The sequence below is a fragment of the Salminus brasiliensis genome, chromosome 8, assembly GCF_030463535.1.
Source record: "Salminus brasiliensis chromosome 8, fSalBra1.hap2, whole genome shotgun sequence".
Lineage (NCBI taxonomy): Eukaryota > Metazoa > Chordata > Actinopteri > Characiformes > Bryconidae > Salminus > Salminus brasiliensis.
Genome location: NC_132885.1, coordinates 24587254 through 24613225, shown reverse-complemented (window position 1 = coordinate 24613225; position 25972 = coordinate 24587254). Strand labels below are relative to the sequence as shown.

Genomic DNA, 25972 nt, shown 5'->3' with positions numbered 1-25972 from the left:
ATTTAGGAATGCAAGGGGGGGGGGGGGGGGGGGGGGGATGGAAACTGTGGGAAATTTAGATTTCAGATGAGTACTGCAGCATTTTCAACCTAAACTGCTGCATCTGTGTTGTGGAGTGGATTCTCACAGACAACAGTTTAACACGTCTCTGTAAAGTTAAAAAAGAATAGAAATCCTGCAGATTCAAAACACACCTAAACAGAAACCTTGTATATCCAATGTTTGCAGAATTTGAATCTGACTGTTGTTCTTTACATTTTGTCCATATTTCTTAATGAATGGGCCAAAAAATGTTTCAGAATGACTTGGAATAAAATCTTTTTACATTGAGTTCCATTGATAATTTCATTAAAAGTTGCCATTTGAAGATGAGGTTTTTGTCCAAGAGCAATGATAAGCTAATGATACAGCAGACAGAGATTAGGTTGATAAAAAGGTTGCAGGTTGTATTTCAGTATTAGTTGTCTTCCCTGAGCCCCACGAATAATGTCTGTGTGGGTTTATGTATTAAAACCAGCCATAGGTCATGTGTACATGGCCATTTTCCAGCCTCTCTTTGTCCTTTAAAATGAAACAGGTTGCTTTTATTAAGAGAGCTCACAGGGCAAGACAGACATCAGTAGCCATGCATTGTGCCTTGCATTAGAAGCCATCTGGGCTGAAATTTTTAATATGCTAAACTGCTGTATGCTGAATACATGCATGTATGTACATCACAAAAATCATATATTCAAAATGGGCTGTTTTTGCAGTTAATGTTTCATGTAGCATGGTTGGTGTAGCGCAACAGATAACACCACTACCGGCCAGGAAGCTACCACACCATGTGGGAGACTAGGGTTCAATTCCTGTTCTGGGTGACTATGCTGCGCTACACCAATAACATTACGTTGGCCCGCCTCTGTACTATGAGTAACCTTGTTAGTCGCTCTGGATAAGAGCGTCAGCTAAATGTCGTAAATGTAAATGTAAGCATCATTTTAACCATGTTTACACATTACATTAAATGATCTTAAAAGACATGGAAATCTAGTTTTCCGTGATATGGACAATGTAAGAAAATTTCAGGATTTGTACCCGTTGCCCCTTTTTCAGGAAGTCCTTCCGCTATCTTATTAAACAGTGTGTCTCAGCCACAACTCAGAGTGACCCTATAAAAGCTGACTTGCTCTCTTGCCACAAATCTAAGCCTCCTTCGGGCCTGCTGGGATTAGAAGAGCTTTTCTCTAATAACCTGTTCTTGCTTTCTCGCCGCCTTTCACTGGCCATACTTTACAAAGAGATGTCAGCCTTTGGCCAGCAGGGGCATGGGCTGGGACTAACTCATTTCCCCTTACTGAACCCCACCTCAAACACCACCCTTACTGTCCTCTGAACATGTGTGACCATTTAAACCCAGGATTAGCATAAAATGTGTAACTCTCCTGTGTGTGTCTCCTATGCTAAGAAGTCCGGTGAAGACGAGGCAGGCACAGCTTTGAAACTTCTGGAATGTGTAAGCCGAAGACATTTTCCCAGTTTTTGATTCCAGTAATGTCTTTTGTCCTCATAGTGTCTTTGAGAGCATTCAGGTACTAGCTGTGGGGGAGTGGGCAGTCTGAGGCTACTACTATTACAGGTTATCCTAGAGCACAGCATAGCAAAGCAGAGCCATTAAATTCACCGCCAAGGACATTTGACATGCACTGAAGAACCTCACTGCAGTTCTTCCAAAAATTCATAGGCCATGATATTTTTTAGGAACTGCACATTGTAATTACTGTATATTTGTCAAATGTGTATGCCAAAAGATATGGCACATTTTATATGTTTTTCATGACTTGTTCCATTCAATAAAATAGAAAGTGTTTTCTCAAAGTCTCATATAGAAGCTTTTTGCCTGTAGGATGTGAATTTATTGTCGCTTCGAAAATCAACAAAATGTGTATTTTGACCAGATCTCCCATATGTCTTACATAAGACTGTAGGAATAATAGCAATAAAATAATAATTAGCATTGTTTGTGTAATAGTATGTCAAACTGTGGATTGAAATACTATACATTTTTCTAGAGAGTATTAAAATATGTTTTATTCATATTTTCAATATTATTATTCAATAATAAATAATTTACCATTCATGTCTAGATTCTGGATATTAGTGTTATTTAAACTCAGTCATCAAAAACGTCTACAGATCTGTTCATCATTCAGGAAGTAGAGCACTAGCAGCATACTTGGATCCTTTATATTATTCAACACAGAGACTCCAGCAGTTATTCAAAGTAGCCTTGTGATTAAACGGTTATTCACAGTAGCCTAACAAACTTGTACAGTAGTGCAAGCAGCAAATAATGCATGAATAATGTATAAAAGCATATCTTTGAATATATGAAGAGCAATGGGAGAGTTTAAAATAGGCAACGTTGCCAGATAATCGTTGCCAATTCATAATGGATTTATTTCAAATCGATCATTAGATTTTTTGAGGCTATATGCAAATAACCTTAAGCACATTTCATGTATTAAACAGAAACAAAACAAAAACTGCTCAGTTTCACAGTAAGTTGTGGCAACAAAGATTCTGAACCTTTACGCTCAAAAAAGCATATGTTAGTTACAATTCCTTGCTAGAAATATCCTTTATTATTGTTTGTGCTTTCTCAAAGCAGACTTTCACTCTTCATCATCATCATTTCTGCACATCAGCAATTCACTTACAGCAGTATTAAAATGAGCAAACACATGTATGATTACTGGAGTGAGGCATTGTGGGATCCACATACTTACATTACTAGTGTATTTAATATGTATTATACAAAATGAGAATGTTTAAAATTAGATAATGTAAGATGGTCAAAATGTCAAGCAGTGTTTTGTTCTTATGGGACATGGGACAACCTTTTGATTTTCATGACTGACTTGATTTGCTGGGGTTCCCAGTTTAAAGACCAACCTCAACTTGCTACCCACACACATTCAGCATGGAGATGTGACATATCTGCAGTGTTGGACCCAAAGCAGGAATCACATGGGGCCTGGGGATATGCCAGAATAGGGTGTGTGTGTTTGGATGTGTGTGTGTGTGTGTGTGTGTGTGTGTGTGTGTGTGTGTGTGTGTGTGTGTGTGTGTAAAAGGGTGTGTGGGGTGTCAGCCGACTGGACCAAAGCTACTTAGCTACAGTATGTGTAAGAGGAAAGGCAGAGAAAGATTTGAAGATCTTGAAGAAACTCTTACATCAATGTGTTTCTACAGGTCCTTGAAGAAATCTCCTGCTACCAAGAAAACACAGATGCTAAAGAGCTGAGAAGGATCCTAACCCAGCCCCATTTTATGGTAAGTTATGTCAGCCAGAGTGCTTTACCTAACTGCTCTTGCACTGAAGAACATCATTGCAGTTCTTCCAAGAATTCAAAGGCCATTTTAAACAGATCTGATATTTTTCATGATTTCACTCATCTGGCACCTGAACATTAACAATAACTAGAATACATACAAATAAACAATACTTTGTGAGTTTAAGTATGAGTATGTTAGCTTAACCAACCTGGATTAAGGCCTGTATTTAGTATTGGGACACCTGTTGATTCATTGTTCTTTTATCTGAACTCAAGGGTATCTGCCTCATCTCCAACTCCCAAACTCATCTCAAAAGCACAGGAGAACACAGTTCTACTGCTATATAACATGTTCATGTTTATCTGCTCCAAACATCACTTTTCCACAAGAGTACTTCTCTACAGGGTCTAGACAAGCAGTGTGTGTGTATTTGCACATCTTTGTCAGCAATGGGTGCAACTTAGTAGCTGAATGCATTCATTACAAGGGTGTCCACAAACATTTGAACACACGGGGTTCCATGCAACACCTTCATGACAGTAAATCAGGTGAGCTGCTGGTGGAACTAAACAAATCCATACAGGTACTGGAGTAGTCACCAACCAAGCCTGTACACTGTGTATCTCGATTGTTTGTGTTTATTCTAGTATTACATGGCTGGAGTGTTACAGGAAAATACACTTCCCACTGAGATAGTTTTAAGCAATTTTTGGGACTGTCTAAAATGTCTGCCCAGTGCCATGTATAATGTAAAATTGTCAAATTTCAGGATTATTTTGTAAAATAAGCAATATCTGCAATATTTCACTCAGTGAGATTACTCAAAAGAAGAAAGTAAATAGATAAATAAATAGATTAAATCACAATATTTTTTCTTATGATGGTGAAGATACAGTATATTGCCAATAGATCATTGTTATCACATAAAAAAAACTTAGGGATAAGTTAGGATAAAACCTTTACTTTCAATACAAATCAATATAAAAAAAATTGATTCCAGGTCATTTTTTCGAGTATTTCTATTGGTCCGTTCTTCATGAAATCTTTAAATAATATAAAACAAACAACTGCCAGAGTCACATTATGTAAAAACATGAGAAATACACATACCAGTTCCTCGTTTTCAGAGCTGCCTCAAGACCAGGACTTGCTCGATTCAAGCAAAGTCATGCAGTGTGGTTTGGTGTGAAATACTGCCCAGCCATTGTAGAAACTTGTTCAGCAACTGGGTACATGTACAACTGACTGTTACAGCCAACAACAGGGAGACCAGGTGGTTAACTAAAAGTTCAGATTAGGAAGGGTCACGTATAAGAGAAGGTAGGGCAGGAGGAAAAGCAACAAACTGAGGGTGAGTAAAAGGAAAATAAAAAATAGATATGCAAATGGATTGTACCAAGATGTTGTACTAAGTACAAAGTAAGGTAGTAAGGTAGCATTGACCCAGCAAGTGCTTGTCAAAAAAAGCTGACTATATTTTCATTATAACAGCATAGTTCACATAGAGTTACATGCATTTGTATAGTAACCTCAACATAAGAGAGCTTAATAAAACCAACAGGTGAGAAATGCAGGATAGGTTGTGTAAACCCTCAGCTACTATCAGCTACTACTCCTGAGGTGACTTATGAAACTGGTACTATATTCTTTCCAAAGTTTCAAAGAGTTTAATTATCTATTTTTTTAACTGTTTGATTGAATTATTACCAAAGTCATTTACTTTCTCAGGGCTCAGTTGCTCTGAATAATTACATCTTGCCAACTTTTCTCCTGTAATCAATAAGGAAGCCTCAAGTTTTGAACGAGAGAGTGCTAATGCTCTCATCAACAGGACAAATGTCATGTCAGAGCTTCAAGCACAGACAGATGAAGAGATGAGTGTGGCCTTTCTAGCACTCAGACTGTTGGTCAATAAGACTCGGCTAATGAGCAGCCTGGAGACAGGCCTAATCCATTACAGAGATTCAAGTGAATAGCTAGTCCTCAGCTTTCCACAGATACTGCGTGAAGGATGAAGGCATCTGAGGGAAGAGTGAAGATAGAGTAGAAAAATGGGGAAGAGATTGAAAGTCTTATAGAGGTAAAGCTGATTATTTAGAGGCGGGGAGATGAGAGTGGGAGATATCTGGAGTGGAACCGAGGGAGAATGAGAGGTGGAGATTATAGGAATGAAGTGGAAGATATTTGAGCTGCACTTGAGGGATTGTGAGACTGACTTGAAGAAATCACATTTACACAGTTCTCCACTTTAAGCTCAAAGGTAGTCAGTCAGTAAAGACATGTAGCGTAGTTTTGCACTGCTGCTCTGAGGCTGGGAGGTTTGGAGAACAAAGGGTGCAGCATTAAATGTAGAACAAAAAACACCTCTCCAACTGTTAAGCACAGGGTGGATCGATCAGGCTTTGAGGTTGTGTTGTAGCCAATGGCACGGAGAGCATTTCACTGATACAGGAATAAATAGATTCAATTAAATACTAAATCTAAAAAGACTGAAGGTAAAAAAGAAAGCTTCTACAGCAAGAAATAAGTCAAACTCCACAATGGACCACCTCAAGAGTTGCAAGCTTAAGGTTTTGCCTATGGCCCTTAAAATCCTACCTAAACATCACCAGAAATCTGTGGATAGACCATAAAAAAAGGACAATGCACACAAGATGGCCCAAGAATCTCACAAAACAAGTTCTTTTGCAAGGAAGAATGAAAGAAAACCTTTCGCTGGCTCCATACAACAAGTGATAATAACAAATAAAAAGTAATCTTACTTAAAATAATAAAGAAATCTTTAATTTATTTATTATAATAATTTTTTACCCACTTTCTCCCCAATTTGGATCGTCAATTACCCAACCTATACATATTCAATGCTCACGATACCGGAAGGGAGAATACCAACACACGCCTCTTTTTCCGAACTGCCAGCACTGCAATGTCACCAGGCAACCAACTCGCTCGTAGGAAAGTGCTATGTACCTGGAACTGATGCATCGGCCAGCAGACGCCAGCACTGCGCTGGAGTGATGTGGAAAGAAAGTTCCAGAGAGCAAGGCCAATTCTGCTTTCTCAGGCCTTGGCTGCTGATGGCTTGCTGCAATCCTCTGGTCATAGTGACAGTGCCTTATTCTGCTGGAAATGATAACTTTTGGCCGGTCAGATTTTGGCAGGTCAATAATATTTTAATGTGGTATTTTGGAAGCTTATACCTTATTTATTAGACCGGCCTAAATTCACACAGAGAATCATTTTACTAAGTAGTAGTTGCAAGCATTTAAATCCTCAATACTAAATACAAACAATTGGGGGGAAAAAACGGACTTTTAAGGTTAAATGCTTTTTAAGATTTTATGTTTTGCAGTACTGTATCGATTCTCAAAGTATTGATTCTTAATTAATAGTTTATATGCAAATATTGGGGGCAGACAGTGGTTCCTTTTGTGTTGTGTTAAAACCCCAACTTCTAGATGCATTGTTGTCTTCCGATCCCACTGTTCTGACCGCATAAAAACTTTTCCTGTACTGTATTTTAGGCATACGATAGTGTTTTTACAGTTTTCCTACAATTTGATTTAAGAAATCACAGTACTTCACAGTACTTCACCTATCACAGTAATTTATCACAATATATGGAGTCCTACGCCCTGGATCGTGATATGTATCGAATTACCTGGATATTGCAAATACACAGCCCTAGTATGTTGAAAGCTTAAAAGGGCCGCCTGGATACTTTTGGACATGTTAAGCTTCAGTGCAGAACTAAATAAGCAAATTTTTTAGGAACCCAACATGTCTTGTCTGTGCTTTCGAGGGGTGGAGATTGTGTAAATTTTATTTGTGGAAGACAGGTTGCCTTACACTCTTAAAGGAAATATGTTGTTTTCAGTTAGCTGGGGAATGCGCGAGGGAGAGGCCGAGCCTGGGAAGGAGGTTTTCTGAGCAAAGTCATACAGAGCGAGAGAATGTGTGTGAGAAAACATGGGCATCGTGATGTCACCCTTTCCTACTTGGACAGCCAGGTCAAGTGAGAAGGGGCCAGGCATGGTGAAGGTGCTGAAGGGAAAAGGGGGAGGGGAAAGAAAATGAGAGAGAGAAAGAAGGAGGGAGGGAAAGAGAGAGAGAGAGAGAGAGGCACTGTCAGGTACAGGCTGCTGAATTCCAGTCTGATCTTGGCCTTGACGCCACTTTAGCTTTCCAAGGACAACTCAGACTTCAGCGAATTCTCACAGGACAGCAGTACATCAGTCAAGATGGTGAGGAATTAGAGATAACAGTTTGTGACTGTGTGTGTGTGTGTGTGTGTGTGTACATGTGTGTGCATGGTTGTGTTTGACATAGAGAAAGCTGTTCTCACTTATATTTATGTCTATAGTGATAGGAGGCTTTTCCAGCTGGCAGGTCCCATATCTGAAGGGATAGTGTGGAGCGAAAGGAGCGGGAATTAAAAAAATATATATACATAGTTTTTAATATTTGTGCAAAATGACATTTTTAAAGTGTAAAAACAAAGGGATTCAATCCAGAATTGAGTCAGAATTGCTCACAGTGGCGATAGGAACCAGATCTAGAAATTGTTTACAAATACAAGTGCTAAATTTAACTTGTATGACTGGGATTCAAAACAACAATCCTCTGGTCATAGTGACAGCGCCTTATTCCACTGGACCACTCATGTTATTATGTATTACATTGCTTATACCTCATTTATTAACATTGCACAAGACTAAATTCACACAGAGAATCATTCTACTAAGTAGTAGTAGTCGCAAACATTTAAATACTCAGTACTAAATGACAAATAATGTTTTTTTATGCAAACAGACTTTTGTATTTTGGTGGGTAAATACTTCTGCAAGGCTTTGACTTTGGAATATCACATTCTATAGGCACTGCTTTTCTATAAGGATATTTCTAAGGATATGTTAGGTATGTGCTAGATGTGTAAGAAAATGTTGATATATCAACATACGTCGTAGATATCTCCACACCTGGTTCCAATAAGCATTATCATGAAGAGATTTAAATAGGTACGTTTCCATTGGACACCATTTCACATCAAGCCACTCTGATGGACGCATTTCAACCATTTGAATTATTCAGATTTTCTGGGTGGAAAATGAGAGAGAGCAACGTGAACAGACTTTGTGGTCATTGTTCGATGTTTTGACTCGGGGTTCCTGCTCGAGCGACCTTCTGATCTCTCAGATTCCATGAGTTTATAGATCATTGTTGTGTGTCTGATCGTGTGTGGAAGTTGGTGTGAATCGGTGTCTCAACACTCAAGGCTGGAGAAGGTCATGTGCTTATAAAGCATGTGCTTGGAAGAAACTCTCCACTCGGCCCAGTGTTTGGCCACTTTCTCGAATTTCCATAGCAACCAATTCTGCACATTTTGGCTGCAATATGATTTATATTTCTCTAAGTTCATCATGACTGCCAAGGAATTTATTTATTTATTTTAAATTGTTATTTGAGGTATACATAGTAAGTATGTAGCTTCAGTTGGGGGGCGGGAATGTATGCCTATTTACCATCCTGTTATTTTGCCTCCGAATGAAACCCACTTTTTTCCAGAGGGCTCGTGAAAAAATAAACCATGCTTTTATTGGTTGGTTTACAGCACCACAGTGGGCTCACAGAAGCCACATAGCATGGCTTATGTGCTGTTATGTGCACATAGCATATGTGCTGTTAGCAAGCTGAAGAGAGTGTAGCCATTGTAGCCTTTAGCCATGTACCTACTTTCTTCCCTGGGTTCGGCTTTCTCGAGTCTTACCAGGAAAATAATAAGCCAGTGCTTTAACTTGTGATGTGTGTTTTGCTCCAGTTTGGTTCAACTTAGGTAGTCCAGGCCATTATTAGCTTTTAGCCCAGTGTAGATTCCTGGTTTGCTCCCTTTGGCTTTCACTTCATTGCATGAGGGCAGGTGCTCCACTTCTGCAGACAGTGACACCGGAAAAAGCCGGGTCACGAGGTCTAGTTCACATAGCAACCCATACTCCCAGAATCTGGTGGTGATGTGCTGCTCTTTAGTATCAACAACCAAAGTCACCATTGCCTTTGAAGACTACGGCTTTCGCTAGTGTGCTGGGTATATGAACAGTTTGGGAACTTTAATAAAGTAAGTAAAGACTGTTGTGACGCAGTTTCATGGAGTTGAAACTGGCCACTTTTGCAGCTCTGGTTTGGTAATGTTATGGTTTTAGGTGGCAAAGATGGTTAGATGGAGGTGTTACTTAGTGAAAGAAAGTTTCAAACATACAGCTGTAAACAAAACCACTTTTGTCAAGACCAAGTCTTGGGATGTTTTCACACCTGTAGTTTGTTTGCTCTGGTCTGAATCAGTTTGTTAACCTGGGAAAGTACAAGTACACCACAATGCATCAGAACAAACTATGTGACATCATTCTCTCCATTTATGTCTGGGGCGGCAGCAAGAAATAAAGCCCTGGACTACTGCATATTTCTGTGCAGTTTAACATGGAGCAGCAGCCGAAATGGCATTAGTTTATAGCTGTAGTAATTATCTGGGCAGTATACCAGGTTAACACCCGGCTATGGAAGAGTACATCTGACCGGTTGTTTTGCTCCACATCTGAGTGTGATTTCTGTTTTCTAACCTGCCCAAATGAATAATAAAAAACAGAGTCCAATTTAACCAGACTTAAACAAGTGCGACGCTCTAAAACTATGACTAGTCAAGCCTAGTCTACCATGGGCTGAGACCCAAATACGAACAAACGCGTTCTTTAAAATCAATCCTTTACTAGTCTTTAACTGCTTCCACATTTCTTGGTGTTTTCAGATGGTTTGGTAAGAAAAGTGAGACATAACCCTACAGCTATGCTCTGGAAAGTTATTAGATTCATTTTGCTGTTGATGTTTAGATAAATTATATGATTACACAAGGGTGTAAATAATTATGAAGTAAATTATTATCAGAATTCATCCACATAAATACAGCTGTAGTTCAAATTAACTGCCCACCCTGAATGTATCCAACCAATAGTTGTTGGCTAGATCAAGCACAGACACAATGAATTGTGATAATGTTTTGTGGCTTCTTGACCCTGACTGGGGACACACAGACTGAAGTGTGAAGATGTTTTTTTACAGCTCAACAATATGTGCATAATCTGCTACTGTCTGCCTTACAGGCCTTACTCCAGACTCATGATGTTGTCGCACATGAGGTGTACAGTGACGAGGCACTAAGGGTCACCCCCCCACCCACCTCGCCCTACCTGAACGGAGACTCACCTGAGAGCACCAACGGAGACATGGACCTGGAGAACGTCACACGAGTGCGCCTGGTACAGTTCCAGAAGAACACAGACGAACCGATGGTAAGTGTACTAGAAAGAACAGCAGAACCTGATGAGGTAACTACCTGCACTCTCTGAATGACAGGCGATATTTAGAGTGGTAGAATTGTACAGATATTTCAGTGGGGATGGCATGCCCAAAAGGCTGAGGGTACGACAGGGTGGAGGTGTAAGAATTTAAGAGACTACTTACTATGAGGACAGAATTCATATATTAATAGAAGACATGTTAAATAATAGCACATATCATTAAACCAAAGAATGGGAAGGGGAGGCTTGTTTTAGAAGGGGGTGCTTTTTGCTGGTCCCCTTGCTTTCCCCTCAAATCAAGGATAAAACAAAAGAGTTTGATTGCATTTAGTGATAAGAGTGTTAGTAAGGTCAGGATTATCACCCTATCTCATCCTAGCTCAATGGGCTCAACAGGCTCTAGTCCATTGGCAGGGACAACTGCAGTCAAACACTTGCAGTAACTTGTAATGAGTGTTTTTTTTGCATTGAAATATTTTTAATTTGGCTACATTGGAGGGTTTTCAGGCATAAAAAGCCTATTTAAGGTCTTGCCAAAGCATCTCAATAGGAGAAAGTCAGAACTTTGACCTGGCCATGCCAAAATCTTCATCATTGTCCCAAACCCGGATCATTGTCCTGCTGCATAACCCAAATGGGCAAACATTTTCCTCCAGGATTTTCTGATAGAGAGCAGAATTAATCGATTAGTTATGACAAGTTGTCCAGGTCCAAGCGTTGGAAGTCATCATGGTTTTTGTCAGTCCTCATACATGAGTCGTTGATGTGCTTTTGGTTCAGTTTTGGTTCACTGTTTGTGTTCTCTTACTGTGATTCGCTGGAGTCCGAGAGCCTTAGCAATGGCTTTGTAACCCTTTTTAGACTGGTAGATTTCAGTGACCTTTTTTTTACATTTGTCTTTGAATCTCTTCATAATGTGGCATCATGTGCTGCTTTTTGAGACCTCCTAGTCTGCTAGTCTGCTTGCCAGACAGTTTCTGTTTAAGTGTTCATCATCTCAATTTCAAAAGACCACAAATTAATTATGGTTTAATTGAGAAGAGTATCATCTGTCTTTTGGTCAGCAAACAAGCCTATGAGGACAGCCAAGCTACTGCAACATGCTCATGCTCCCATTATGTTAGATATATTATGTTACCATTCTAACTTTGGAGAACTCATAATTGTGAAAGTCTGTGGAGGTTTTCTCATTGGACGGGTCTATGGTTACAAAAGGTTAGAGAACCCCTGAGCTAGAAAACCCGTTTCATTCACCTGAATGCATTTTGAACAACTGCAAAGATGAAAAGGAGTCTGAGAATGTGAGTATGACATGCAAGCAAGGTGCCATTGGAGGATAAGGCTGGAGGACACCAGGCATAAATGACATACACTCAAACCTTCCTAGACTTCAGTTCCTTCTCGTTCCTTCACTCTACCTCTCCTTCTCTCATGTACCACCTCATTTCTCTCTTGTCTCTCTCTCTTACTGCTCAAGACTTGATATCCTGTGGTAGGGGTTCTGACTGATTAATTTTAGATAGTGCTATCTCTCTTTGTGGTGGCACATCCGCTCTTATTCTCTCTCAAACACACACATACACACACATTCTGAGAATGAGTCTGTGTCTGAGACTGTTGTTCTGAATTTAGCTTTTTGTTTGGCAGGGTATCACGCTGAAGATGAATGACCTGAACCACTGCATTGTGGCCAGAATAATGCATGGTGGCATGATTCATAGACAAGGTACAGAACCAGCACAAACCCATCAGTCATGCAAGTATAACTTTCAGCATAAGTTAACTAATCAAATAGCACCAGTTTTGATCACATCAAACTGGTGTGATGTGATCAAAACTGGTGCTATTTGATTGTCCCAATAGCACTGTGTTGTCAATTAGGTCTCTATAGCTGTCCTAAGTGTGATACTGATTCACTCAAAAGATATATGCCATACACTATTACTCATCAGCACATTTAAAAGAGCATTCCCGCATAAAACATCTGCTGAAAAATTGAGCTCAAGACCAAGCTGGTCGTCCAGCTGACCATACTGGTTTACCTTGGTCATACATTCTTTATAATGAAGGTACTACAAAGGGTTTTTTGAGCAATGCCATAGAAGAAACACTTTTGGTTCCAAAATGAAGCAAATTTGTAAAGTGAAGAGCATTTAAAGGGTTTAAGGAAGTCAGTGTAAAGGTTCTTTACCACTTCAAAGGTTCTTCACACTCATAGCTCCATGGCTAAATGGTTAGAACCAAAAAAGGTTCTTCTATGGCATTCCTCAAAGAACCCTTTGTAGCGCCTAGGTTAGCTTGGTCAGGTCAGTCGCGCTGATAGACCAGCTACCTTAAACAAAAACATACCCTATGCTGTTCAAGAGCTAAGATGGTCAACCAGCTTGAGGCTGTTTTTTCTGCAGTATTTGGCACAGGGTTTGGCACAATTTTTGTATTGTTTGTCTTCTCACTGCAAGGCCCAGCGTGCATTACACTGGACACTATCACATAGCTCATGCAACCTGAACTTCAGTTTCACTTCTCTCACACATATTGTAGTCTAGAGCAGAAAAGATTGTTTCCACATTGTCACTTATATGTGTTTCTCTCTCTGCCATCAAATAGGCACGTTGCATGTTGGAGATGAGATCCGGGAGATCAACAGCATAAGCGTAGCTAATCAGACAGTGGAGCAGCTCCAGAAAATGCTTGTGAGTGCTGATCAATCACATTATATTTTCTCTGGGAATCCTGGGAAAGCTTTTCTTTGACTGTATTAAAAAAATATATTTATTAATCAAGTTTAGACCATGCCTAAAATGTATGATTGTAGTATTAAAAAAGACTGTAGGAACTTGGGCTGGTGTTTATTGCAGCTTCTGCTTAGAAATAGAAGGCCAGAGTTGTCTGGATAAATGGAGGAAGGGCTGAATTATGGGGAGGATGTGGAGCTTAGAAAATATTTTCTCCTCTTAATCAGTTGACAGTTTTGAATTTCTGAGTAGAGACTAACCTTGGAGAGTGCTGATTGACCAGAGTGAATCATTACACAACGTGACGCAATGCAGAGATCCAGCACAAACTAGCCATTTCTAAACTCTCCATGCTTAAGTTGGCTAGCTGTTTTAATGGTTGCTATTGCCAACGAAGCCTAGAATAGAATGCACAGAATCATTTTGCTGATGCAGGCTTCTTTCCTTACTAGTGACATTAGCTACTGCTATTATTGTGCTGTTGTTTAGGTTGCTATGTCGTATTGTAAAGCTGCCAGTTGATCATCACTATTTGCTCCTAACAAACTCCTGACAGACTCACATTAACTTTGTAAATATTTTTTAACAGCATATGTTCTATTCTTGCTTTCTGGTTGGACATGTTGGAGAAAGTTAGTTGGCTCACTGGCTAATGTTACAGTTTTAGCCTTTATATCAAGCATTATCTAAAAACTGTGATATAGAAAGGAATATGTAGTTATATATATATATATATCGTTTTATGGTTGTGGAAAACTAACTATGTACCATGTACTGGAAAAGCGCCATTACACAACTATTTACAACCCTGTTATTTTGCCTCAAAATAAAACACGCTGACTTGTATGGAGGGCTTATGAAAAAAAAGCTCTGCATTTATTGTCTGGTTTACCACATTACATCAGGCTCACAATAGCTGCTAATTATAGCAGACTAAGACTTTAAAAAAAAGCCTCCTCTCCAGTATCAACATTATCATATTCTCCTGTTGCATTGTACTGATTTGCCAGCATGTCCTAGAGATTTTACTAGTGGGCTGGTTTTATGTAATCTATGTAATGGGGGCGTAATTTTGTAATTTTGGCCCGTTTTGCATCTTATTTGTTTATGCCGGTTTTTGGATTTCGCATAGATTTGAAGGGTTAAAAGAGGTCTCCTCTTATGAATATGTGTTGTGTGTTTTGTCTCCACAGAAAGAGATGAGAGGCAGCATCACTTTCAAGATTGTTCCGAGTTACCGGACGCAGCAGTCATCCTGTGAGGTAATGGCCTCAGTGCCCCAGTTTTTGATTTATCACCCTCTGCCTTTGTCTCCCCATCTGTCTGTCTCTCTTGTGGGTATTGTGTGGTTGGGTGGGTGGGTTGTGCTGTGGATACTCTGCTTGACTAACTGCCTGCCTGGTGGCTGTGTGTTTAACACATTCTCTCAGAGACGCTCCATTATGCAGGGCCTGGCCCACATGCTACTGCACACCAATTTCACAACCAAGATACTGGAACCCACCCTCCTGACTTAGCCCCATGCAGCTACCTGCCATAATAAAAACCATGATGTTCTCTATACTGCAGTCCATAAAGTTACCTATTTATTATTATTATTTATTAGAAATGCATTTTTCCAGACTCCCCTTTTATCATCCACACAACCTCCAGGAATGGGCTATAGGTTTGGGTTTACTGACTTAGTCTGAATACTATTTTAAAAAGGCCCAAAAAGAGAGCAGTGCCATAGTAGAATCATGTTTGGTTTACTTACGTGTTAGCGTGTTACATGTTAGCAAACTCACAGAATACTTCATGCCCTTTGATTATAAATGTATTATGTGTCAACACGTTTTCTGTTCTTTAGGGAGCTAAATGTGGGCCTTCAATGGCATCACTCCAAAGAAAACTTTGCCATCTTCATTTTTAAGAGTCTATATGTCTGGTGTAAACATTTCTGTATATTTTTGTATGTCTGATGTACACAAAACACTTATTGGTAATTGCAATTTCCTGTCGTGTCAGCTGTAGAATTCGGCGCCCCCCTCTGGTGGAAGCCTGTATTTAGGCATAAAGCCTAAAACAAGTTTTAAGGGTTTTATGGGAGAAAAAAATATGTAATCTACTATCCCCTACGTAATGTTCTCATTCCCATCTCTTGCTGTAATGATAGCTAGTGTCCAGGTTTCTCTGCTGTCTATCTGCTGTATCGCTGACCTCTGTATCTTATTACAGAAAGAGTCCCCTACCACCTCCAGACAGTCCCCTGCTAATGGCCATTCCAGCATTAACAGTTCTATCTTGGTAAGGACCCCACAGTCATCTCAAGTGACCGAACTCCACCCCCCCACCCTAGTGCCCTCCCTTAATGTTGTCCGTAAATATATCTCTTTTTTCCTGTTTAAATGACCCAACATTCCGTCAAAAATGAGAGTGAGTGTGTTGAAATGTTATCAGCAAAGATCTCAACTGTTTTGTTATTTCAATGAGACGAGGTTCAGGAAAGACTTCTGTGACATACCCAAAACATAATCATGAGATCATAATGAATATTCACTATGTGTAGTTTCCGTTATCTCAGTTTACAAATTGGTGTGCTCTGTGTTGCTGTAATTCATGCACCCGACTGTCTGTATGTATATATATTTATATACACAACGTGTCTGAAGACATCAGCAAGACTTACAGACTCAGGCACACAAACACATGACTTCCCAATGAGACACTTCCCTAATACACCGGGCACCATCAGTGGTCAGTGATTGATAGACATTCCAGTGAGAGCAATTCTGCAGCGTAACACAATAGCAGCATGCCTATAACAAAGCCCCTAGCCTGTAATCCAGATTAGACATAACCAGTTTTGGCCTGATTTATTGGGAAGTAAATAGGCCCTAGAATTGACCCCTGTGGAACCCCAGAAATTGTCAGGCTCTTTAGGTGAAGCCTCGTCTTCTGGGTTCAGCGTGCTTGGACAAGAGTGCGATGCTGTGGCCGCTTGCTTGCTTTTTGCTTCCTCTCGCTTTGTTGTTCTGAGACTTACCCCAACAGCCTGCCATGCTCTTTTAATACATGACAAATAGCTCGAATTACGCAATATTCTGTGAACACTCACAAAGCTGTGGACCTACTTGGTTTGGTGTTGGTTGATTTGATGTGTGCTTTTGTTGTACAGTCACTGTGTATTTGATTAAATGAGTCAGACCCTGTGGGGAAAAACAGTCTTTCTTTCACTGCTGGGCTTTGTTTTACAGGACTTGCCGTCGACCATCCAGCCAAAAGGACGCCAGGTGAACTGACATCTTCCTCTTTAGCTGCAGTCTTTAGCTGTGTAGCACCTCTTCATGCTTAGCAATGTGTGCATGTGTTTGTATCTTTAAGGACCTGACCAATATATGAGTTGGGTGATATATAGAAGTCCCACAAGACTTCTACAAATGAAGTATTAATATTTAGTGACCTGTTAGAAATTAGAGAAAAACACACACCACCTTTAGATTAGAAATATTTAGATTACAAATATAACCGAATTGGCAGATCAAGTGAATTCCATAAAGTTGTGTTCGCAGCAGATGGGATATAAAATATTTGGCATGTGACATGTTATACTTCACTCTCTCTCAGTACAGCCTAGTGAAGAAAAAATGTGTGAAAGGGCGGAGCTAAACTGCTTCAAGGCGAAAGGGCACATAAATGCATTGGTTTTGATAACATTCACAAAAAACTGATCTGCTTTATGAATGGAAAGGGGCAGTGGTGGCTCAGCGGTTAGAGCACCAGGGCTATCGATAACAGGGTTGTGGGTTCGATTCCCGGGCTCGGCAAGCTGCCACTGTTGGGCCCTTGAGCAAGGCCCTTTACCCTCTCTGCTCCCCGGGCGCTGGAGTTGGCTGCCCACTGCTCTGGGTGTGTGTGTGTGTGTGTGTGTGTGTGTGTGTGTGTGTGTGTGTGTGTGTGTGTGTGTGTGTGTGTGTGTGTGTGTACTACCAGATGGGTTAAATGCGGAGGACACATTTCACTGTACAGTGACAAATACATGCACCTTTATATAATTTTTTTTTTTTTTTTCATGAGAATGGCCCTTTATGGTTCCTCAGTGCTAAACAAATATCAGCATCAGTATCAGTACAGAATTTTAATATCAGTCAGGCCCTATCACGTATGTGTGTGTGTAGAACAACATATAAACATGTGAGGGTTGTGCTAACCAATCAAGCTGCCTGGCTGCCCGTTCATGGCACCATTATCCCTCGTATTTACTCCATATACACAGCAGTGACCTATGGATTACCAGCTTTTCATTACCAGTGTTGTGGACAGACTGATCACCAGACGATGTAGTCTTTATATGCGTTTATCATTTCATGGGCTATAATTTCTTACTAGGCCAAAAAATAAAAAAATGAGGTTAGCCCACTGGCACTGATGTGAACATAGATATTACAATTTGGGCACAATTAGGTCAAAAACATTCTCATGTAATTATGGATTATTGTGGATTTATCTGCTGCCGTGGTATTGAGAGCATTATCAGTCTGTCCTCGGATGATTTTCAGCCTTGTTAAAGACAGCTACGGGCCTGACCTGTACAGTTCCAACATTAACCTTATCCCATCCCTTGGGAGTGGGATGTGGCCCTTTCTCCATCTTTTTTGACACTGCAGGAGATTGCATTGTAGTCCACCGAGGACACAAGCACACTGTGACGTCCACTTGGCAGATATACACTAATAATAATAATATCAAGTTGTAACCCAAGCATCACAGGAAATGCATTGATTAGTTTAGTGTTAAACTGCAAATTAAGCATGGTCTAGATATGCTGCAACTTATTAGATTTGACATAATTTAATGAGCTTAAAGTTGACTATCCAATTTATACTGTTTGTCCAAACACTTGTAGGCACATTGGCATTAAACTTCTGGAATCAAAGGTTTTAAATGTGGAGTTTATCCTCGGTTTGCTGTAGGAACAGGGCATGGCTCCTCCAGAGCCTCCCATTCAATAAGCAATGCTTTTCTGTGGAGATTTTACTAGCTGTTTGTACCCTGTTGAACACCTGTGTTAGCGGCGAGTGCTCCTTAAAGTAGTGGAATTCACTAATTGCACTAATATACACTTTTGGACATACTGTGTGGTCTAGTGTAGTTTAAAAATAGTTTCAATAACATAAGTGTGCTATTAGCAGCTGCCTGAGGCCAGACTTTTTAACGGTGGAAACCACATTTTCAAAATTTCAAACTAAGACAAGCTTATGACAGGCAGTATTCTAGTTGAACTAAATTGAAGTCCACTATCCCTTTCCATACTCTCTGTAATGTGACCTCTGAAAAAGATAAAGCCAAGTGTCCAGCAGATGGCGCAGTTGGCCTCATCAGTGCTGGTGTAACTGCGTCACACTCCAGTGCTGAGCATCAATCACTGTGTCATGTTCTTTTTCCCTGAACTTTTCCCAACATAGGATGCAACCAGCTAACACTCACTGATTCATTAGGCCGTACTGAGCGAATAATATCGCCATCATATACTTACCTTACTTTATGCCCTTATTAGTGTAGCCATGCCATATCTAGATCATCAGATCACATCTGAGACCTGCAATCAGGGGTTAAAGATCAGTCAGTAAGAGCCAACCTCTCCGGTCAGTTGCATAGAGCTTAAGAAACTAAACTGTGTAGCTAAAGAGTGCGATATATCTAAACAGTAACATGCATTTAGCATTTACACAGATCTCACTAACTGGCTCGCCTCTGTGTGAGAGATATACTCAGAGAACACAGGCTACCAAGTAAATGCTGCTTGTTGCTGTAGATCTTACATTTGTGCATCTATAGAAAACAATGTCATATAGCATATTTGATTCAATGCTGATTACTTCAGATAAGAATTTAACATGGTTTGAGGCAGGTTTTGATAATTTAGTTGAGCAGGTCACACAAGGCTAGCTAACAGCTATAAGATAGCTCCATTAGCTTTGCAGCACCAGTGCAATACTAAAGAAGCAAACTCCAGACACTAGACATGCCTAAACTCATGGAAAGATTCACTTTATGTTACTTTCTAATAATTTATTTTGAAGTTTACTTAAGAAAAAAACGAATATTTTATTAAGTAAGATGTTACATTTAGTCTGTATATGTAGTATTTAGCATTTCTAGTAAAAGTATTATTTCTAGTCTTACACCTGTTCAAAAGTACTGTTTTAAGTAATTGTATCTAGTGTGTCTTTTTCTGTTATTTGATCATTTTTGTTTATTAAGAAATAATACTTTAAACAAAAAAAATGGTTCGATTCCCAGTCGTGCTGCTAGCTCTCTGCAGCCGTGGCCCAAAGACAGCACAATTGGCCTTGTTCTCTCTCCAGGGTGGGTAGAATGGCACTTTCTCCCCAACCCCACTTAACAGTGCAATGCACAATGCTTTCCTCCGAGTGTGTTGGTGGCTCAGTGATGTTGCATCCACGGCAGTTTGGAAAAAGAGGAGCCGCGTGTCGGAAGCATTGCATGTGATAGAGGGAGGATATGTTTGGGTGATCTGGTGATCCAAAAGACTAAAAAACTAAAACTCAACAAGAAAAGGGTCTGCTAATAAAACCAGACACTTAGGGATCGCTGGTTCGAAACCCGGTCAAGCTGCTAGCCATCAGCAGCCGAGGCCCAGAGAGAGCACAATTGGCCTTGCTCTCTCCAGGGTGGGTAGACGGTGCTGGTCGTCACTGGCGTCTGCAGGCTGGTGCGTAGGTGTTAGAGGGGGTGTGCTAGTCCGCCCTCACCAGGGAGATTATGTACAGGTTGGGTAATTGCCAGTCCAAATTAGGGAGAAAATGGGTAAAAATCTGATAAAAAAGAAAGTCAGTTAATTGGTCACATGATATTCTTACAACATTATCAGCTAGAACTTCATATTTCATCTAAGATGATTCCTCTTGTGCTCTCCTAGTACTTCTGCACAAGTTGTGTTTTTGTTGGTTGACAGTGTCACATATCACCCTAGCTCCACTCCCGTTGCTACTTAGCAAACAGGTTGCTACTTTTTGCCAGGTGTTACTCTGAGCTGGACCTTTACCCATGAACATTTACTCACACAACATAACAACATACATAAACTCTCACACACACCATCCTTATAGTCCTCTTCCCTTTGCTCCATATGAGTGTTGGCTGTTTATAAAGGACCATGAGACCCTCACCATCTTTTTCTCTTTCCCCCCTCAGATCTACGTGCGGGCGCAGTTTGAGTACGATCCGGCCAAAGACGAACTCATCCCCTGCAAAGAAGCAGGAATTCGCTTCAGAGTGGGAGACATCATCCAGATTATCAACAAGGATGACCATAACTGGTGGCAGGGCAGGCTGGAGAACACGAAGAACGGCACGGCTGGACTCATTCCCTCACCTGAGCTGCAGGAGTGGTGAGTTCATCAACTCAGAAAGCAGCCATGAATGTGCTGAATGTGCTCCGCTCAGCTACACATGATGAATGATGAGTTGAATGATATTGTTCTCATGTTGTTGGCACACATGAGACTGGACTGTATGGAGCATAAGAATCTAATTCAAAATGGTTCTTCGTACCATTGGGTTAAGCACTGATGTAATAAATAGAAATACAGGACATGGACATATGAACAGAAAGCATAGATGTTTGAAAATGTAATCTTACATTGTAATGAAGCTTTCCTCACACTGCAGATAGGGTGCAGTGCAGTGTAGACCAACAGTCCAGGTTATGGGTGCAGTCAGCAATGCTGTTTTCAGACTGTTTTGTGGATTTTCACCATCATAGGTTTTCTGTTACTTTGCCCTGAGATACCACTCATCTTTGATTTAGTGGAAGATGATGAGCCAGTCCCTTTAGCATCCCCTTTAAATCCTACGAATATAAATCCATATCTAGATTCTGTGAAATGCAAACGTTTGATCAGTATTTCTGTTACTGTAAATAGTTAAGTAAGCAGAAGATGAACTGCTCCAAAAGGCATGAAGTTGAAGATGAACCATTCTTTCAACATTTTTAAGCAAGATTAGATGTTAGATGTTTTGGTAAAGCTACATAAATACTCTCCGTAAACATTGATTGCCTTAAGTCTCAACAGTTGCTTAGAGTAGTAATAGGCTCCTCTAAGCAGCTGCCTAGCACTCTAAAAATATCAAATCGGTGCCCACAAAGCAGAAAAAGGAGAAAAAAGTAGGAAACTGTTTCCTCAGTTCATAATGCAGTTAAGATACGGCAGGTAACAAGAACTTTGGAGGTGAAGCTGAAGTGCTATTTCAGCTCTACTGCTTTAAAAGGTATGACACAGTGTCTAAAAATGTTAGAAAGAATGGATGTGGAAGTGTAGCTGTTCCAGGTTGTCCGGCAGTGTGGATTATTATTATTGGATATTTAAATGAATTTCACAAAGATTGTATTAGGAATGGTTTGCAGTTTAGTCAGGTTGTAAAACCAGAGCACTCTACATGTGCAAATACAGGTTCAATAAAACCCCCCATACAAAAGTAGGGCAGAATCTGATATAAACAACAGCAGATGGAAGAAGAGCTGAAACTGTAATCTAAAACTTCTTTTTCCCATTCAAGGCGGGTGGCCTGTATAGCCATGGAGAAGACCAAGCAGGAGCAGCAAGCCAGCTGCACTTGGTTTGGCAAGAAGAAAAAGCAGTACAAAGACAAATATCTAGCGAAGCACAATGCAGGTAAAGTCCGCACTCTCTTTAGGTCACTTCACAATCTGCACTCCGTTCCAGTGCTGATCTGAGAGCAGTTACGTTTAAAGGTGTTTTGTCTTTCATCTGGTATACAGCACATCACTATTTATCAACACTGTGTACAGCATTAGTCCTGCCAGCCACGTGTTGCCTCTGTCTAGAGATACTCATATTGAAGACATTCCTATGGCATTATATGAGACATTATGAAAAAGGGTGATCTGATGCAAAAGCTTAAAATGACTTGCTGTTAATAACTGTTATTATTTTATTCCAGTCATCAACCGTGACTGTTGGAGCTAGGTCCTTAGCTTGGGCTTTACATGAAGACTTAATTACAAAAGACCTTTAAGAAGATTTAGCAGACACTGGAGTGTTGATAGTGCTTTGTACTGATGTACTTACATTATAACCTAGTATAAAAAGGGTGCAGAATATCATGAAAAATCGATGTATTATATTTAAAACCTATAATAGTCATTAACATATCGTCACTGTCAGGTCGAAACCTTGTATTTTCATTTTTGCTATTTTTCACTTTTTGACAATTTGGCAATGGACCAGTAGAAATGCTCCAAAATAGGAATATTTGTCCCTTCTAAAGTGTTATTTTGGAGATATAAAGTTTTTGTATGACAGTGACGATATGTCACCTTGTATGTAGCGGTTTTACACTGAACGGCACAGAGCTGCTGCCTCTACTGCTGGTATTTCTAGGCTGTAATGTGAGGAGGACTTCCAGAAGGTCTAGAGTTGTTTCTATGAAATTGGTCGCATCCAGTGAAAATCTAGACATGATTAGCCAATTCCACCGTCACATTATAACAAAATTAGTAGTTTATAGGTCCACTGCGGCATCCTCTGGAACATGTGCTGGTTAACACACACTGTATGTCCAAATGTTTGTGGACACCCCTTCTAATAAATGTATTTAGCTACTTTAAGTCACACTCCTTTGCTGACACAGATGTGGAAATCTCTGGGTAGTAGAGACAAAGTAGACAAGTAGAGACCTTGACAAAGATTCAGTCAGAGTACCTCGTCAACAGATGGCGTAAGACCCAGTGTAAGTGCCACTGATGCTCAACTTAAGCGGTTTCTCTGTCGTTGGGACTAATTAGAAAGCAGACAGTCAGCACAGGTGCAGGTCAAAGTACCACAGAAAAAGAAGTACCCCACCCCTCAACCAAAGCTATTATTTAGTTCTTAGAAATCAGTAGACCTTCTGTTTTATTCATATGATGACTCTGTCAGTGTAGAGTTTAATAATATACAGTAAACTAGAAACCTGCAAATAATATACTGGTTATACATAATAATACATACTTTAAAATAATGAAATGACGTGTAGATCACACCTTCATAGTTTATGTTCTACAACTTTAATTGACGTACATTTACAACATTCATCATGCAATCCTGCAATTTTGCAGCGAGAATTTAAACAAGGAGTAAAAAAAAAGAAATAAGAGTTCTCAGGCTCACTTGACCCAGGGCCCAGTCTGCAGCCCTTCCACAAATAGCAGGAAGCCCTGCGGTCAGCACGTGGGCAAACAGGCGCGTGTGCGACCACTCTGTGGCAGGGCAGCCGCCCTTAAAGAGCGCACCAGCAGCAGGGCTGCAGTCAGCACTTTCTGCTTGTGAGGGCCTCATTTCAGCCTGCCTCCCAGCCTCACTGTGAATCCCAGCTGAATTGAGCTAATGTACACACCTGCCCCCACCACACATACCGCACTGCTCAGGGTGTGTGTGTGTGTGTGTGTGTATGTGTATGTGTATGTGTTGTTCACAGGAGGACGGTGCAGAGAGTAGGCGAGACAAGCTGTGTTTTTCTGTAGCGTTAATGGCTAATAGGGCTCAGGTGTCAGGAGAGAGAGAGAGAGAGAGAGAGAGAGAGAGAGAGAGAGAGAGAGAGAGAGAACAGAAAGAAAACAGAGAGAGCGGTGAACGAGATAACAGAGAGGAAAGAAAAGATAGGAGGGAGAGATAGAGAAGGAGACACAGCCCAGCAGGCACCAGTTTGAAGACGTCAGTTTGATGTCAGAAAGACGTTGGACTCTAATGGCGGCCAGATGTTGAATTTTAGTTGAAAATGAAAATCAGGTTGAATGTTGAATTTTGGTTGGAAATGTTTTGGTTGGAAAACAGTGGGTTGACATCAAGCTAGACAGATGTTAGACAGATGTTGAATTTTGGTGACGTAATGCCATGACTTAAAATCATATCATGCATATAAACGTCGAACGACGCTAGACGTTCACAAGTTTAGCAGACACTTGGGTTTGGTCACCATACCTCACAACTAAATGTTGGTATTTTATGTCAATATGATGTTGGCATGTGTCGTTTCGTAGACACTGGATTTTGCTCAACATCCCAATGTTGAATTATGGTCACCTGACGTCACAACCTACATTCAGTCAGATAACGGCGTCCATTGGCGTTAATGGCCAGCTGGGAGGAGAGAGAAATACAAAAAAAGAAAGACAGGCTTTAACAGCACATTCCCTCTAAATGCCTAAACGGTACTGTGGCTTCTTACAGATTTGCTCATTAACACTGACACATATTTGACTGATTGAGGCTTCATTCACTAATTCTCTCCAGCAGTGAGTACTGTCTGCAGATTCACACCAGCCGAGGTTAGTGGGCCACGATGGCAAAGAGTTCAGTTTTCCAGTTTAGGAAACCCTGGAAACCCAGAGCAGATGAGGAAAACCCTGAACACCTCAATACAGTCCTAGCAGTTGGTCTATTCACGTCTGTAATATGTTTGTCACCCTCTGACACGAGTGGAACTGCAGCCTCTGTCATTTTGAGGGCTTTTTTCGTGTGTACTGATGCCCCATTAACCCCCATTGTAAGCCCCCTGGGGAGACTCAGTGTTGCAGAAAATTTCTAATTAAAACTCTGTCATTGAAATAAGTGTCAGACCCTGTAGATCACTGAGATATTGAAGGCTCAGGCATTTTCCAATTCTGAGGCTGTCATATGTGAATATGACTGGCTTCATCATTTGGCTTTAGGTTTTGAGCTTTGTTCTTCAGCCTCAGAGAGGAAGTGAGGGTTCTCTTTTCTCAGCTCTTGGTTTCCGCTGGTGCATTGTTGTTAAGCAGGTAGAGAGTATAGTAGTTCAGTTTCCTACTGGAAGTAAGCATGCCCAGAGTTGACAATTGCAGACTGCACAAACAATATGCAATAAATGTACTTATAGTTTACATGTGCATAATTTTCCTCATGAATCAAATGCCTCTGTTACTTGCTTATACAATGGTTGATTTTAACAGACATGTAATATGTGTTATTCATGTGCAAATGATGCACATTCTAATATGGTTTCCATCCATTATGTTAGACGAGTTCTTCTACAGAAACGTTACTTAAACCAAGAGTGGCTCTTCTAAGTCAGAGATCTTTAAATCTGGATCTTGAATCCAGTTCCCAGTCCTGGACTCTGTAATCAAATCAAATTGTTCCCTTAACTTCCAACAAGGACAAAATACAGGAATGGAAACTGGATTTGAGGTCCAGATTTGAAGACCTAGCTTTAGTGACATCATGACTATCCAAATAAAATAAATAACAATTTGTGTTCTGGGTGAATCGGCTCAGTGATTAAATACATATGCATAAGTATTTAACAAGCCTGTTTACAACCCTGTCATGCCCACGTTTTTTTCCTTTTATGGTGGGTTCTGCTCTAATTGGCTGGTTTGCAGCACCCTTGACTGATCACAGTTGACATGTAGCATAGCATTGCATGCTCTCCCCTGGTCATCAAGTATAACCATCAGTGCGGTCTGTACTCCCCTTGCGCCTGTCACCTGGCCATCGCACAGATACCTGCCACACCACTTCCTCCAGTTGGCCCGTCTCTTTTTAG

General features: G+C 40.4%; 1 protein-coding gene across 13 annotated transcripts in view; it reads left to right on the top strand.

Moving 5' to 3' along the window:
- Positions 1 to 25972, top strand: part of caska (calcium/calmodulin-dependent serine protein kinase a) — a 238213-nt gene that overhangs the window by 201057 nt on the left and 11184 nt on the right. For 5 of the 13 annotated variants that reach the window (XM_072686219.1, XM_072686216.1, XM_072686214.1 and 2 more), the window contains 9 exons: positions 3235 to 3315; positions 10467 to 10655; positions 12312 to 12390; positions 13272 to 13357; positions 14593 to 14661; positions 15617 to 15685; positions 16636 to 16671; positions 20597 to 20793; positions 21962 to 22077. In XM_072686219.1, the coding sequence (XP_072542320.1) occupies positions 3235 to 3315; positions 10467 to 10655; positions 12312 to 12390; positions 13272 to 13357; positions 14593 to 14661; positions 15617 to 15685; positions 16636 to 16671; positions 20597 to 20793; positions 21962 to 22077 (922 nt within the window). Of the gene's footprint in view, positions 1 to 1447; positions 1496 to 3234; positions 3316 to 10466; positions 10656 to 12311; positions 12391 to 13271; positions 13358 to 14592; positions 14662 to 15616; positions 15686 to 16635; positions 16672 to 20596; positions 20794 to 21961; positions 22078 to 25972 lie in introns of all 13 variants that reach the window. The other 8 variants (XM_072686210.1, XM_072686208.1, XM_072686209.1 and 5 more) reach the window with 4 other exon arrangements.